Genomic DNA, 14,660 nt, shown 5'->3' with positions numbered 1-14,660 from the left:
CAGGTGAGTGTCAGGTGGGCCAGGTGAGTGTCAGGTGGGCCAGGTGAGTGTCAGGTGGGCCAGGTGAGTGTCAGGTGGGCCAGGTGAGTGTCAGGTGGGCCAGGTGAGCGTCAGGTGAGTGTCAGGTGAGCGTCAGGTGAGCGTCAGGTGTGTGTCAGGTGAGCGTCAGGTGAGCGTCAGGTGGGCCAGGTGAGTGTCAGGTGTGTGTCAGGTGTGTGTCAGGTGTGTGTCAGTCAGGTGGGCCAGGTGTGTGTCAGGGGTGTGTCAGGTGAGCGTCAGGTGTGTGTCAGGTGAGCGTCAGGTGAGCGTCAGGTGAGCGTCAGGTGAGCGTCAGGTGAGCGTCAGGTGGGCCAGGTGAGTGTCAGGTGTGTGTCAGTCAGGTGGGCCAGGTGTGTGTCAGGGGTGTGTCAGGCGGTCCAGGTGTGTGTCAGTTGTGTTACCTCTGGCAGGAGAGCGGGGTCGTTCTGCAGCAGCAGCAGGAACAGCTGGTCTTCGTTGAGCTCGTGCAGCGTGCACTCTCTCAGTAATCCGTAGTTGTGATCAGAGTAAATGTCGTGGGAGAATTTACACGACTTCCTGCGTCAAACGACAGCAACGTCAACGAGATCAGACACGAGCTGCTCCGTGACACTACTTCATATTTACACAGGAAGCGGACACAACAGCAGCTATGAAACAAGTCAGCACAGCTTTGTCCTGATCGATCCCAACTCCATTTAGAAAACAGGCATTTTAAAAGATGTTTGTTTTCATCTCGCTGACAGACCTGACAAAGCATGAAGTCAGATGTTACACAAATCAGCATCATGATGGAGTTACTTCAGCGTCATTTTGATAATTTAATAAAGCACCCCAAAACAGCAGAGTACAGTGAGGTCACTCAGCTAGCTCTCACACTTAATGTCAGTGTGCAACTGGATTATCACATTAAACACAAGTACTGGACCGGGACTCAGCAGATCCTCAACATTAAATGACTTTAGTTGTCCTCTCATCACATCACTGACGTTAGTTCACTTTCATTTCTCTGTAAATCAGGAAGCCTCACACACAGTCAGCTGTTCCGGTAACAAAAGGTCATGATGTCATCACCTGGATGTTTGTGTTTAACAGACTGAAGAAAATATATTCATGAGAGGAAGGACTTTCTGCTGGATCACGCTGAGGTCCTATTGTGACCCTTTATCTCTTTACCTTTTGAATTTAAGGAGGATCTCTCCATCCTTTGTTCTTCAGAGGCTGAAACAGCTGTTTTTATAGGACTGTTCATTTTGCTCTGATGTTCAGGATCAATAACACACCTTCTTTTACTTAAATATACTTTATATATATATCTATATATATTTGTGTGTGTGTGTGCGCGTGCTGCAGTTTCATTTCTGGCCCTCATGTTTAGATAAACTCTGACTTGTTTCCCTCCTGTGTAATAAAACAGCTGATGTGCAGAGAAACTTTCTGTTTCCTTAACTTTCGATTCGTCTCTGCGCGGCTTGTTTGTATCACTCCGCAGGAAATAGTCCGCTTTCAGTTAGAAGTTTAAAGAGCGGAATCTATGGACATTTTACGGTGTTTTACAACTACGGAAACCTGGAAGCAAAGAGGCACCCAGCGGTTTAACTGACCAGGATCAAGTCCGGAGTTTCGGGCTGAACTTGTTGTTTTCTGACTGCGACACTGACACACCTGCGCGCGTGCTCACCTGCCCTTGGCGAACCTGCAGTTCCCGTAGACGAAGAACTTGCAGAGGTGCAGCTGCTGGCAGCCCCCCCCGCCGCACTTCCCCCCGCCGTAGCCGCTGCACAGCCGCAGGGACGTCCTGGCGACCACCGCGCGGTCCTCCAGCCGCTCCCCTACCAGCAGGAAGCGGGAGCACCGGCTGATGATGAAGCAGAACTCTTCCTCGGTGATGCTGCAGCGCTGCAGCAGCTTCCGGTGCAGCTGCAGCATCTGCATGGCTCCGCTGCTGCTGCACAGCAGGCTGGTGGCCAGCTGGACCTCGGTGCTGTAGGCAGACATGGTGCTCGGACCAGCTGCTGGGCTCATCTGAGGAGGAGGGAGGAAGCGCAGGGAGGTACCTGCCCGTCCTCACCTCCGCCCCAGACTGTCAGAATAAAAGCATGGATCCTGACAGCCAATCACAAGCTGTTGTCTTTTGAAATCTTGTTTCATTGTTATTCATTATTTCAGGCAGTTTTTCTGATTTATTGGCCTTCATCATTTTACTTTAGCTTGGTCAGCGTCACCATGCATGGACTCAGATCACTAAAGTGGAGCAGTGACTCTGATTCATAGTTGATCATTAGTTAGATTAAATATATGAAACTGCACACACACATCCAGGGAGGGAAGAGAGAAAATAAAAACAGGAAGTAAAGGAGAACAAAGATACCTCGTTAAGGACTGATCATCAATCAAACAACTCATTCTCTAATCTTTACTTTTAATTTAACAGCAGTTTATTCACTTTATACAGTTTAATACTTATTTCCTGTAATGAAGCTGATTTATTCACTCTGGACAAGAGCAGAAGAACAAACCAATGGACAGAAGGAAACCTTCAGGGCCCCCGGGGGTTTGGGGAGTCTGGATGGTCAGACTCGCTGCTCTCTCAGTCGCCTGTAGACAAATCAGCAAAATATTATAGAGACCAAGTCCACAGGCTGCTCGTTAACCTTCTGAATCACCTGTTAGATTTCACTAAAAGAAAAGGTGAAACTCCAGGTTATTTTATGTACAGAGCATTTGAGCACACGTGCCCCTCACAAACGTAATCCTTCCTCTGGTTGACCTGTAGGGAGATCCATCCCCGTCACCCCACCGACCAGCCTCAGCCCACCCCCTCCATCCTAGAGAGGGAGGTCAACAGACTGTTCAGGAGGCAGAAACCCCTGCAAGGCAGCGGGGCCCGACTCTGTCTCTCCATCCACCCTGAAGCACTGTGCTGATCAGCTGTCCAAGGACCACTGGACTAAACGACTACAGACCCGTCGCCCTGACCTCTGTGGTTATGAAGTCCTTTGAACCCCTTGTGTTGTCCCACCTAAAATCCATTACAGACCCACTCCTGGACCCCCTGCAGTTCGCCTACAGAGCCAACAGGTCTGTAGATGATGCAGTAAACATGGCCCTTCTCTACATCCTCCAGCACCTGGACTCCCCAGGAACCTACGCCAGGATCCTGGTTGTGGATTTCAGCTCTGCTTTTAACACCATCATCCCGGCCCTGCTGCAGCACAAGCTCTCCCAGCTGAATGTGCCTGACTCCACCTGCAGGTGGATCACTGACTTCCTGACGGACAGGAAGCAGCAGGTTAAGCTGGGAAAACATGTCTCTGATTCCAGGACCATCAGCACCGGATCCCCTCAAGGCTGCGTTCTTTCCCTCCTTCTCTTCTCCCTGTACACCAACAGCTGCACCTCCAGTCACCAGTCTGTCAAGCTCCTGAAGTTTGCAGATGACACCACCCTCATTGGGCTCATCTCTGGTGGGGACGAGTCCGCCTACAGGTGGGAGATCGACCATCTGTTGACCTGGTGCAGCCAGAACAGTCTGGAGCTCAACGCTCAGAAGACAGCGGAGATGGTCGTGGACTTCAGAAAGAGCCCAGCTCCACCCTCTCCCATCATCCCCCATTAATCATGATTCCCCAGTCACCACTGTGGACTCTTCCGCTTCCTGGGCACCATCATCTCCCAGGACCTCAAGTGGGCGCTGAACATCACCTCCCTCACCAAGAAGACCCAGCAGAGGATGTACTTCCTGCCGCAGCTGAAGAAGCTGCCAAAGACAACGATGGTGCACTTCTACACCGCCATCATTGAGTCCATCCTCACCTCCTCCATCACCATCTGGTACGCTGCTGCCACCGCCAGGGACAAGGGCAGGCTGCAGCGTGTCATTCGCTCTGCAGAGAAGGTGATTGGCTGCAATCTTCCTTCTCTTCAGGACCTGTACGCCTCCAGGACTCTGAGGCGAGCAGGAAAGATTGCAGCTGGACACAAACTGTTTCTTCCCGTTGCTGCTCAACAAAGGCCTGGGACCCCCACTGACTCTGACTCTGACTCTCCTGGGCCCTTCCCCTCCCCCGTTAATGTTTGCACAATTCATTTATTGCACATGTAAATACTTGTATATGTTCTATCAATCTCATATTTTTTAGATATCTTTATATTCATAGGTTTATGTTTATCACCAAATCAAATTCCTTGAATGTATAAAACCAACTTGGCAATAAATCCTAGTGTGATTCTGATTCTGATTCTTAAACATGAAGCAGTTTGTAAATGTTACTTTAAATTGTTCATAGTTTTTAATCTTTGATGAGAAAAACACTAGAAACACAGAGCGTGAATCTTCAACATGGTTTGATGGTTTATTCAATATTTAACTTCACACTTTTACATGATTCTTCACTTTGTTTTTCATTATCTGCACAAAAATCTCAGTTTAAAATGTTAAATGTCGCATCTGTCCTGACAAGAAATGCAGTTGAAAGAAAGAAAGTCAAACACACCAAACTGAAGGAGCTCTGTCAGCAGCAGGTTTAAGACACTTTGTGGAACTAAAAGTGTGTTTTATTGTAATCAGGGGGAAAAGAGTTGGCAATCTTCACTAGTGGGATTTAACACAGAAGTGTCATGAATGCATCATCAGTGTTGGTTGACAGGCGGCGTTGAACTGGTGCTACAGTGAGTCCTCATCAGTCGGATGGTTTTGGGAGGCAGTTGGGGTCTCAGGACGCAGTCTGCGATGAACATCGTTTGAAGCTGGTCAGAGGACTTTCAGTCCACAGAGGTATGAAAACAGTTGTGAGGGTTCCAGTCCAGCGGTGAGCAGCAGCAGTTTCTCCCTCAGCCGTCCTGCAGCAGGTCGTACGATCCTCCGTTCACCACCTCGTGTTTGTCCTCCGCCTGCAGACAGACAGTAGGTCTGCAGTTAACACGGCTAACTGCTTCATTCTGTCATACTGTTCTTCTGCTGATCTCCAACAGTCGTCAGGCGTGAAACTATGTGACTTATTTTTAGTATAAATCGTTTGTTCAATAACTGTAAAAATGTCAGCTTCAAATATTTAAAACCCCCAAATTGGTTTCATTTGTAAAGATGTGAATTAAGTTTAAAGCAAGCTATTAATGTAATGTAATAACATTTTGATCCAAACGATGTATTGACTGATTCTGTAAGGAAACGATGACTCAGCTGCTGACTCACTGTGACATCAGATGTCTTGGACTCTGCAGGTTCTGGAGCCGCTTCGTAAACCGGGTTAGAGATGCTGCGACTGCAGTCTGCAGGTGGAGCGTCTTCCTCCCCTTCATCCTCCTGTCAGAACAACCAGGTTACACCAATATCATCGAATATCTATAATAACTGAGAAAGGTATAAAGGTATATGTGTTTATATTAATCAAAGTATGATACTTAAAAGTTACACTGCATTATACAAATATTAATCAAATGTGTTTTACTGACACTGACAGTATTACACTGCATGTACTAATCCTAATGTGTAAAACATGTTTAACTAACATGTTATAAAAATGTTTAGCTTAAACTTAAATTAATGTTTTACTTAGTAAACCAATAAATGTCTTATACTAATTTACTTATACTAAGGAATAGTGATATTAACAAGTCTGGTTTTTCACTCTCTTGTGTGCCAGTGGACATTTTCTACTGATCCTCGGGGCAGCAGCTACGTCTCAACTGCACACTGACAGACTACAGACTTAGAACTACCAACAGTCTGACCTTGAAGTAGTGGAACTGGAAGGGCTTAGTGTTGTGGGTGTAGAAGTGGTATCCAACAAAGAGGACTCCGGCCACCAGAACAATCAGCAGCATCACCCCGACTCCCATCCCGGCCTTATGAGCCGCGTGCATCTGCAGAACCAATCACAGGCCTCCGCTCAGACATGGAGACGCTCAGAATACCAAAAAACTGAATACTGCGTCATTATGACATCACTTACCTCGTGGCGAGGAGGCGGGGCTTTCAGAGGTCCCTGGAGAACATGTATGATCCCGTTTATAGCCAGGATGTCCGATTCTGTGATGAAGCGGTCGTTGATGTAACGGGAAGACTGAGGAGACGAGAAAGGTTTCAAACTTCCTGAATCTGAACGTTAAAAACATCAACTACAGAAGGAACTCCACAGAACTTCATTCAAATATCTGCCGTTTCTAGAACCAGTGTAGCGTTAAGAACACATCAGGCTGACAGTGAAGTATGTTTGGTGCACGTTTGAGTCTCAGCCAACCAGGCGGCTGTTAGTGTTTGCTTGTACTGTCTCAGCTGAATCTAAACTGCCAGATATTCATAATTCCTGCCTGAAGGACAGTTTAGCGGGACGGGACGGGGCGCCCCCTAGTGTCCAGCAGCAGTAATAACTGACCAGAGCAGAGGGGTTGAGAAGGTCAGCGACTCCGAGGACGGTCAGACTGCCGACACGAGTTCTGATCCGACTGCCGTTCTTCAGCTGGCTGAGGAGCAGAGCCTGACCCTCCGACAGGTGGAACTCAATGGCCCGCTGAGACAGAGTCTGCAGGGACACATGGACAGGTGAGGACACATGGACAGGTAGAGGTGTAGTACCTGCTGTAAGTTCTTTGAGTGGGACTCACCTGGTTGGCAGGCAGGCCATTGTTGTCAGGTACAAACAGCGTGGACTGGACCATCACGTCACTGAGACGCTTCACGAACTGCTTCCCCGACTCCGACACCTGGGAGTAGTTCAGGATTTGCTGCAGAAGAAAAATAACACAGATGTCATGATTGAACATGAAGAGGTGGTGAAGCCCCATCTGACCTCAGACTGACCTCCTAAGCATGTGACGGGTCATGTGACTCGGCTATGAACAACACTGTTAGACGGCGAGTGCACTCACTGTGAGGAAGTTGGAGAAGGTCGGTGTGGATTCGAGGACCTGCAGCAGGTTTCCTACACAGCTGAAACCGTCTCCAAGGTAACCGGGTTTACACTCACACTTCACCTCTGAAACAGAACAAATATCAGCTGATTACTGATGATCACTACATCAGACAACACGTCGGATCAACACAATTTAGGTTACGACATCATTTCGGACGATAACAAGAAAAAAAAGTTTGTTATGTGAAGTTCATTCAAAGACGTTTTACTCTCTATATGATTATATATATACACTGTATATTTATTCTTATAAATGTTATTATGACTGTGGCAGTTTTTTAATCGCAAAGATAAACTGACAAAACACATTTGTAGCATTGACCTCTGACCTGTTTAATCCTCGTTCATCCTAATAGTTTTTTGCACGTTTGTGTTTTTCTCTTCTTGCTGTTATATTGTCACGAGATGTTAACTCATAATACCTCGTATGTTGACATGACTGCAACAAAAAAACTTGTAAGGACAGTTCCCAATAATTACATAATCATTTCATACTTTTCCTGTTCCTTAAAATGTATTACACTTGGCAAAAAATTTATACTGTCACAATCCAAGTAGAAAAGCTGTAAAAGATATTTGTTATATACCGTAAAAACTTTGAATAATAGCTTTTTTTGCTAAAATCACTGAATTGACCCTGCCTATATTTGGGACAGGCCTTTAATTCCTTTTGCACAAAACTGAAACTACTATGAAGCAGTTTAGTTATTTCAAACAGAATAATACTCAATAATAATAATAATCATGTGCAGCATGTCCATACTGACATATGTTTAAACCTTAATATTTGTATTAATGATCTGAGCAGCTTAGAAGCAGCCAAAGCGGCGGTTTAAGAGGTTTTCTACATCCAAAGTACTTCTATAAAATCAGACCTTCATTTTGTTGTTAATGTTTTGTTTTTTCTCTTTTGCTCTTTCTTGTATACTGTCACTAGAGGGCACTGTTCCTTTAGTTCAGTAGCGCTAACCTAAAACCTTTGTAATAAAATAATAAAAGTAATAAAAAGAAATTATCATGAGACCATCAGACAAGAAAACAGATTTAGGTTGAGTTAAAAACAAAATACTGATTCTATGACAATGAGAAAACTAAAATAATTCCACCACATCTCTCCAGGTCAGATTTGTTATTTGTCCCTTTACAGTAAACATCACTTTGTCATCAATCATCCATAGAAATGACGTATTTGACATAAACGGTATCTTTGCTCTTTGACCAATGAGTGAAAACCAGGTGTGGCCTGTTCTTTAATTCAGTAAACTCCCTTCACTTGACACTTTTCCCCCTCCACTTCCTCTCTCACCCTTCATCCGGTAGCAGAACGTGTCCCAGGTCTCGCTGAGGTTTTTGCGGGTGCCGTAGTCCACAATGCCCACGTGTCCAAAGCCACAGAGGGGGTTGGAGTAGGTGGTGGGGTACGCCACCCGGGCCTGGTCCAGCCAGCCAGCCGCACACATGTTCAACCCACCCTAGAGATCAACAGGACCAGCAGACAGCAGCTTTAAACAGAGTCCACATGAGATGCTCTAGTATCTGGGTCAGCAGGATGGTCTATGTGGGACCGAGTCAGAATAAACGACAGTGTGCGTGACCCAGTGCAGCAGGGAGGCTCACTGATGGCTTTCAAATAAATAATAATAACACACAAGACTTGTTACAAATACAAAAGGACACAACAGAAAACACTACAGGAAGCAACTCCTAATAACCTAAACACAAACATACATCTCCTATGAACTGCTGTATCTGTGTTGTGTTCACTGACCTGCTGAGCGTAGGACAGCTGAGTGTAGGTAGCCAGGCTGCCTCCCTCTGCAGCGCAGGCCTGTTGAGCTTCTGTGTAGTTCAGCTTGTACTGACCTTTATCTGAACGGTAGTGAAACACACCGAGCGTCGCGTCTGCACACAAACACACACACGTTACACCAGCAGACTGTTGCTCTGATTAATGTTAAATAATAAAGAAGACGGACTTTCTTTCAGTACCTCTTCCTGACTGGTCCCCCTTAGTAAAAGTTTTTCAGTTGTAAGTGATGGTTTTATTACTGATTCATTACCAATACTTCAGTTATCAGATCAACGTTTGGGTTGCCAGGTTGATACTTGCTTTGTTGGATACAGAACATCTAAACTAAAATTCATTAATTAAAACAACTTATTAACAGTTACAACCGCAGACTAGGAATCATTTATCAATGATTTAACTATTGTAATAAATGGAATACATACCAACGTTGGAACGCTGTAAACTACTTGTTATGTCCCTTTACTGATAACTTTATTAATGGACCAGGGAGGTCAACATGGGTCAATGTCCAATGAGATTTAACCACAGCACTGTGTTATCCAGGTACCTTCAAAGTGGAGGTCCGTACATTTGGCGTCTTGATGACATCGTCCGTTGTCTTGGAGACAGCGGCTGACTGGCAGCTGTTTCACCTGGCAGGTGAGTCCGTCTCCAATGTAGTTGTCCTTACAAGTGCACTTCCTCTTCCCCTGTTGACACAGACAGTTCAGGTGTTGCTGCAACCAACAGGTGTGATGGTGTAAACCAGTAAAGTACATCACGCTCTTCTCACCGGGGCCGTCATGGTGCAGGTGGCGTGTTCGTGGCAGCCTCCGTTGTCTCCGGAGACGCAGGGGTCGATGGGCTGACAGGTGAACCCGTCTCCAGAGTGACCTTTAGGACAGGTGCAGCTCACCTTTTCTCCTGTCTGAGAACACCTGGCTCCTTTAGCACAACCGCCGTTCCAGAACAGACACATGTCTTCCGCTACAGAGAGACAGAGATATCATTCTATAGTTCCCGCAATGCTTTGTCAACAGGAAGTTTAATGTTGCCATGGAAACAGTGAGTTAGAGTTAGATCACGACGTCCTCGGGAAGAGGAACACTGAATGATTCAACACCTGTTTCACGTCTGAGTTCTGTGGATTTACCTGTACAGGTGAATCCGTCTCCCTCATAAAATGGCCGACACACACAGGTGTTGTTTTCTCGGCACACGGCTTTTATAGAACATGGCGGAGAACACTGAAAGACTTCAGCTGCAGGAAACAGAGACCATGTATGAACGACGATTACACAACACACTGTTTCACACACACAACAGCAGAAGACAGCAATGCAACAGTAACGTGAATCTAACGTCATCTTTAGGTCTCTTGTGTACAAAACACTAATAACACTATTCACATTTTACACACTAAAGACCTGCACAGTCCATCTACACGCAACAAAATGCTCTTCAACATTTTCATACTTCACGTACGTTGTATATTTAGAATCAGTAATCTTTGATTTTTATCCTTTACATGTTTCTGCCCATCATCTTTAACACTGCAAAGCTGCAAACACATTTAATCTGTTGGACACACAGCAGGTAAAGTTTATCTATAGGTGTTGTTTTAGTGACTCAGTTTTATTCTTTTCATTGATCCTGTTTTTATCTTGCTGCCTGCTGGGCTGGATCAAGTGACCCATGTTACAGGAAGTGAGGAAGCAGCTTGAATTTCTCTTGTTGCTGCTGAACTTTGTGACGTCAGTTTGTTTGTCTGTTGGCGCTTTTGACTGTCTTGTTTTTAAGATACTAATAACTAACTTCCTCTTGTTGTACTTCTGCTGCATGAGATCAATGAGGTTTATCTGATGGATGATTATATCCAAAGCTCTCACGCACACATTCACACCTGGATGCTACCAGCTGCTGTTCTGACCATCGGGACGGGGGGACCCGGGGATCGAACCACCGACCCTGTGATTAGTGGCGACCTCCTGAGACACCTCTGGTCAGAATAAGAAGATAGTTCTTGAACTCACCCTGCGGGGTCTCACAGCGTTCTCCGGTCCAACCGGGCTCACAGAAACACGCACCTGTACCTTTCCGCCCGTCGTCACATGACCCGTGTTCTGAACAGTTACAGGCTGAGAACCAGACCAAGAAAACAAACGGTCAGGATCAGAAAACCTGCAGACATCAGACAGGAAACACTCTGACTTCTGCTCACCTTGACAGGCGAATCCGTGGAATCCAGCACTGCACAGCTCGCAGGCCACGCCCTCAAAACCCGCATCACAAGTACAGGTACCGTTACCAAGGTGACCGTCGTCACATTTACCACGGTTACTGCAGGGAGAGCCGACCCCGCCGGGACAGACTGGAGAGAGAAAGGCCATCGTTATAGAGGAAATTCTAAATATTAATGAACAATGAAAACATATTTAAGCAAACTCCTCCAGAGTCGTATGGAAGCCGAAACAGTCGCGCTGTAGAGACCTGCTAAAGATCAGCTCGCACGAATGAGAACACGTGAAATTTTAACTCGCACACTCTTAAAAATGGTCGCAGTCTGGAGCCCTGGCGTGAAATTAAAGTTTGCCTTGAGAGAAGTTTGAGTTTCAGTATCTCAGAAATAGTAAAGTTAGAAGCTACTGAGAGTCAACGCGCTTCCTGTCTTCCTGGAGGGACTGTGGTTTTTATTAAATGGCTCTCTGCTGTTGTTAAATCTGGAAGATGGTTTCTATCCAGCAGACGCTCGTCTCACCCAGACAGTCTCGTCCATAGTAACCATGGCAACACTTCGGCTGCCAGAAGTTGATGGCGCAGACGCTGCGGCAGCCGGTGTTTTTAGTGACGTAGGCGGTGGGAAGGTCGCAGCGCTGAACCTCCTGGAGACCAAACAAAGAGAAGGAATCAGAGACAGCTTCCTGACAGACCTGGTTCATGAACAGAGGACGACTCAGACCTTTAGTTTGGACTCTTTGGGGCAGCGGGAGGTCGAGGAGGAGCACAGTCGACAGCTCATCTGCCACAGAAGAAGAAACAGAAAGAGAAAAGTCAGAGCTGTTGGGTCAGACTTAGTGACCGTACAGCTAATCCTTCATGAAAACCTCTGAGACACTCTGTAAACTACTACAAAACACAGAAGCACCGTGTGAAGCTAATGGTTGTCCAGTTAATCAGCTGACTTCCTTCAGCCTTAAAAACACAGGATTACTGTGGAAAAGTTCTTTGTGAGCAGCAGAACCTGACGGGGAAGTTAGAGGCTCAGGAAACCTGTGCAGGTGTGATCAGAGCTCTGCTCAGGTCCACGTTTCTCTTTTATAAATCCTTTATTCTAAAAGACTGTTTTGATTTCTTTGAGCTATAAATCTAGTAAGTCAATACTGCGTCTTACTGTTGCCTATGGGCGTGTTGCTACGATCCTGTTATGCGTGAAATACCGGGTCATGTGTGGTTTATCAACCGGTGCTGCTAACATTGGCCAGCTCGCTGTTACCTTGACTTGTAATAATAAAAATAAAACGCAACCAACTCGTTTCCTAGTTTTGTTAACAGACGTCCTGAGCTCCAACTTTCGAGGTAAATGGAAAGCATCAATAGTCTACCCATCTGCCTCCTCAGGATTTCCTCAGCGGTAGAGTACGGGCTCCTTTCTGGCAGGCCAGACTGATAAAATGTTGGTATGTGCAGTCTTGGTAGATTCCAGCTAGTCTTTGGGTGTGTTACGGATTTAGCAAACAGTAAGGTGAGGATTTACCTGAATGTCAAACGTCGTCTGTTCATCACAGCGTCCTCCGAGGCTGGGCGGGGTCAGCAGGCAGTCGATCCCGTAGGCGATCCCACCAGTAAAGATGAGGTGTCTCTGAACGATCCGGCACTTTGCATCATTAACAAAGATTTCTCCCTGTTAAGAAGAAACAGCCCGATCAGTGAGTGCTGGCTCACAACTCTTCCTCTTCGTTTGTTTTCTGCTGTACTTACGATGTCGTCTGTTCCTCCACAGCTGAACGAGAGCGGTGAACCCTGCAGAGTCCGAGCCGAGTCCAGATGGATCAAACCTTCAGCATAAATCTGAGTGAGGGGAAGAAAAGTTTGAGGACAAACAGAAGCTGGACGGTTGATGCTACTGCACAAAACACCACAGCTTTCAGATCCTCCTGGTGGTTGAGCCACCACCTCAGTCCAGGTTTGCTGCCAACCCCCCTAAACTTTACTTTGTCCAGTCTTTTATTAAGATCACAAATTGAAGATCTCATTATCTATGAACAAAGATTTTGCAGTGATACATGGTTTTGTGTGAAAAAAACTTTTTTTCCACCAGCTGATTTCATTAAATGCAGACGATGCACAGTTCTACCTCCATATGAATCCCATAGATTATTGAATGCTGTATTTCCCCCCAAGTCGTTTCTAACTGCCTTGTTCTGAAGCACCTTGTAGCATCTGTTATTATTTTAATCTTCCTCACCTTCTGGGCCTGCAGGATGTGGTACTTCATATACTCCACCAGCTGTGGTCGGTTGTCTTTGTGGAACAGGAAGTCCTTCTGCTCCTGCGGCAGAGACGCCATGACGCCATCTGAAGGCAAGAAGACGGTCACCGGCTGGTACATCCCATCATTCACCAGGTTCATCACTCCTGTGTCCTGAAACAATTATACACAGATCATCACTGTGTGAATGAAACATGTAGTTCACTGTTTAACAAGAGATCTCCGAGTTCCCCTCAGTTCAGTCATCATTATGCACAAGCTGCAGGGGGGGTGAATAGCGAAAATTGGCTTAATTAAAGAAATAATATGCAAATTTGGTGAACAAGGCCCCTGAATTACACTTTTGCATTTGCGTCCCCTTTTCGAGACTCTGCACATTGTCATGGTGGAGAGGGTTTTTGTTCCTTGGTGACCCTGGTCACCCATTGGTCCCCCGAGGCAAACTAATCCATAATCCATAATGGGAGGCCAGAGCCTCCACATAGAGTTGGGATCACCTCTGCAGCACCAGCACTGAAGCCAAACTCCATGGAAAGGGACTAGAGTCTCTCCTTGTCTTATAGCGTTCAAGGTATCTGACCTTCTCGGAGTCTCTGGACCTGTGGACTCCACAGTTCTGCTGGTGGGTTTCATCTCATCTGGGGCGCGTTTGAGAAACCTGCACGAGAGTGATTAGGAGGAACGGCATGCTGCCCCATGTTTTTCATGGATTGTCACTAAGAAACCTTGTTAGTTCAGTGTAGCTGATACCTGAATCTTTCAGGCCCAAGATCAATGACCACCTTTGTGTCATGGGCTCTCCAACACTCATAAAGAGCTGGTGGTGGTGGTCAGCTGGTGGTGACATGGATCAGGTGGTGGGGGAGGCTGTTGGACAGACCTGGGATAAGCCCAAGGGGGCAACAATCAGATCCTCCAGGTGGAGGCCAGGGAACTGTTTTCTGATCCTCCAGGTGGAGAGCGGGGAACTGTTTTCAGATCCTCCAGGTGGAGGCCAGGGAACTGTTTTCTAATCCTCCAGGTGGAGAGCGGGGAACTGTTTTCAGATCCTCCAGGTGGAGAGCAGGGAACTGTTTTCAGATCCTCCAGGTGGAGGCCGGGGAACTGTTTTCAGATCCTCCAGGTGGAGAGCGGGGAACTGTTTTCAGATCCTCCAGGTGGAGGCCGGGGAACTGTTTTCTAATCCTCCAGGTGGAGGCCAGGGAACTGTTTTCTAATCCTCCAGGTGGAGAGCGGGGAACTGTTTTCAGATCCTCCAGGTGGAGGCCAGGGAACTGTTTTCTAATCCTCCAGGTGGAGGCCAGGGAACTGTTTTCTAATCCTCCAGGTGGAGAGCGGGGAACTGTTTTCAGATCCTCCAGGTGGAGAGCGGGGAACTGTTTTCAGATCCTCCAGGTGGAGAGCGGGGAACTGTTTTCAGATCCTCCAGGTGGAGAGCGGGGAACTGTTT

At 46.6% G+C, this 14,660-nt stretch overlaps 2 protein-coding genes across 2 annotated transcripts in view; both read right to left on the bottom strand.

Moving 5' to 3' along the window:
- Positions 1-407: 407 nt before the first annotated feature.
- LOC123962986 (protein mono-ADP-ribosyltransferase PARP12-like) lies at positions 408-2,041 on the bottom strand. The gene is made up of 2 exons (XM_046039499.1): positions 1,700-2,041; positions 408-576 (listed from the first exon to the last, which is right to left on the bottom strand). The coding sequence occupies exons 1-2, from the start codon at positions 2,014-2,016 to the stop codon at positions 408-410; spliced, it is 486 nt and encodes a 161-aa protein (XP_045895455.1). The 5' UTR covers positions 2,017-2,041.
- A 2,307-nt stretch (positions 2,042-4,348) lies between these two features.
- The window catches only part of stab2 (stabilin 2), a 41,747-nt gene continuing 31,435 nt past the window's right edge, over positions 4,349-14,660 (bottom strand). The window contains exons 39-57 of the mRNA XM_046039498.1: positions 13,187-13,363; positions 12,700-12,789; positions 12,476-12,622; positions 11,681-11,740; positions 11,480-11,603; positions 10,943-11,092; positions 10,755-10,859; positions 9,875-9,982; positions 9,515-9,708; positions 9,290-9,431; positions 8,701-8,834; positions 8,239-8,404; positions 6,889-6,995; positions 6,625-6,744; positions 6,396-6,542; positions 5,973-6,083; positions 5,752-5,883; positions 5,213-5,323; positions 4,349-4,911 (exon numbers count right to left, since the gene is read on the bottom strand). Of these exons, the coding sequence (XP_045895454.1) occupies positions 4,852-4,911; positions 5,213-5,323; positions 5,752-5,883; positions 5,973-6,083; positions 6,396-6,542; positions 6,625-6,744; positions 6,889-6,995; positions 8,239-8,404; positions 8,701-8,834; positions 9,290-9,431; positions 9,515-9,708; positions 9,875-9,982; positions 10,755-10,859; positions 10,943-11,092; positions 11,480-11,603; positions 11,681-11,740; positions 12,476-12,622; positions 12,700-12,789; positions 13,187-13,363 (2,385 nt within the window). The 3' untranslated portion in view covers positions 4,349-4,851. The remainder of the gene's footprint in view (positions 4,912-5,212; positions 5,324-5,751; positions 5,884-5,972; positions 6,084-6,395; positions 6,543-6,624; positions 6,745-6,888; positions 6,996-8,238; positions 8,405-8,700; positions 8,835-9,289; positions 9,432-9,514; positions 9,709-9,874; positions 9,983-10,754; positions 10,860-10,942; positions 11,093-11,479; positions 11,604-11,680; positions 11,741-12,475; positions 12,623-12,699; positions 12,790-13,186; positions 13,364-14,660) is intronic.

Source organism: Micropterus dolomieu, linkage group LG23 (assembly GCF_021292245.1).
Source record: "Micropterus dolomieu isolate WLL.071019.BEF.003 ecotype Adirondacks linkage group LG23, ASM2129224v1, whole genome shotgun sequence".
Taxonomy (NCBI): Eukaryota; Metazoa; Chordata; class Actinopteri; order Centrarchiformes; family Centrarchidae; genus Micropterus; species Micropterus dolomieu.
The sequence above is the reverse complement of the archived record's forward strand: the minus strand, read 5'-3'. Positions and strand labels throughout refer to the sequence as shown.

What these genes read in the sequence shown, in the direction of transcription:
- LOC123962986 (XM_046039499.1), bottom strand. Translation starts at nt 2,016, where the DNA reads ATGTCTGCCTACAGCACCGAGGTCCAGCTGGCCACCAGCCTGCTGTGC. An exon ending in TGCAGGTTCGCCAAGGGCAG is followed by an intron (nt 577 to 1,699) that starts GTGAGCACGCGC and finishes CGTTTGACGCAG; the next exon opens with GAAGTCGTGTAAATTCTCCC.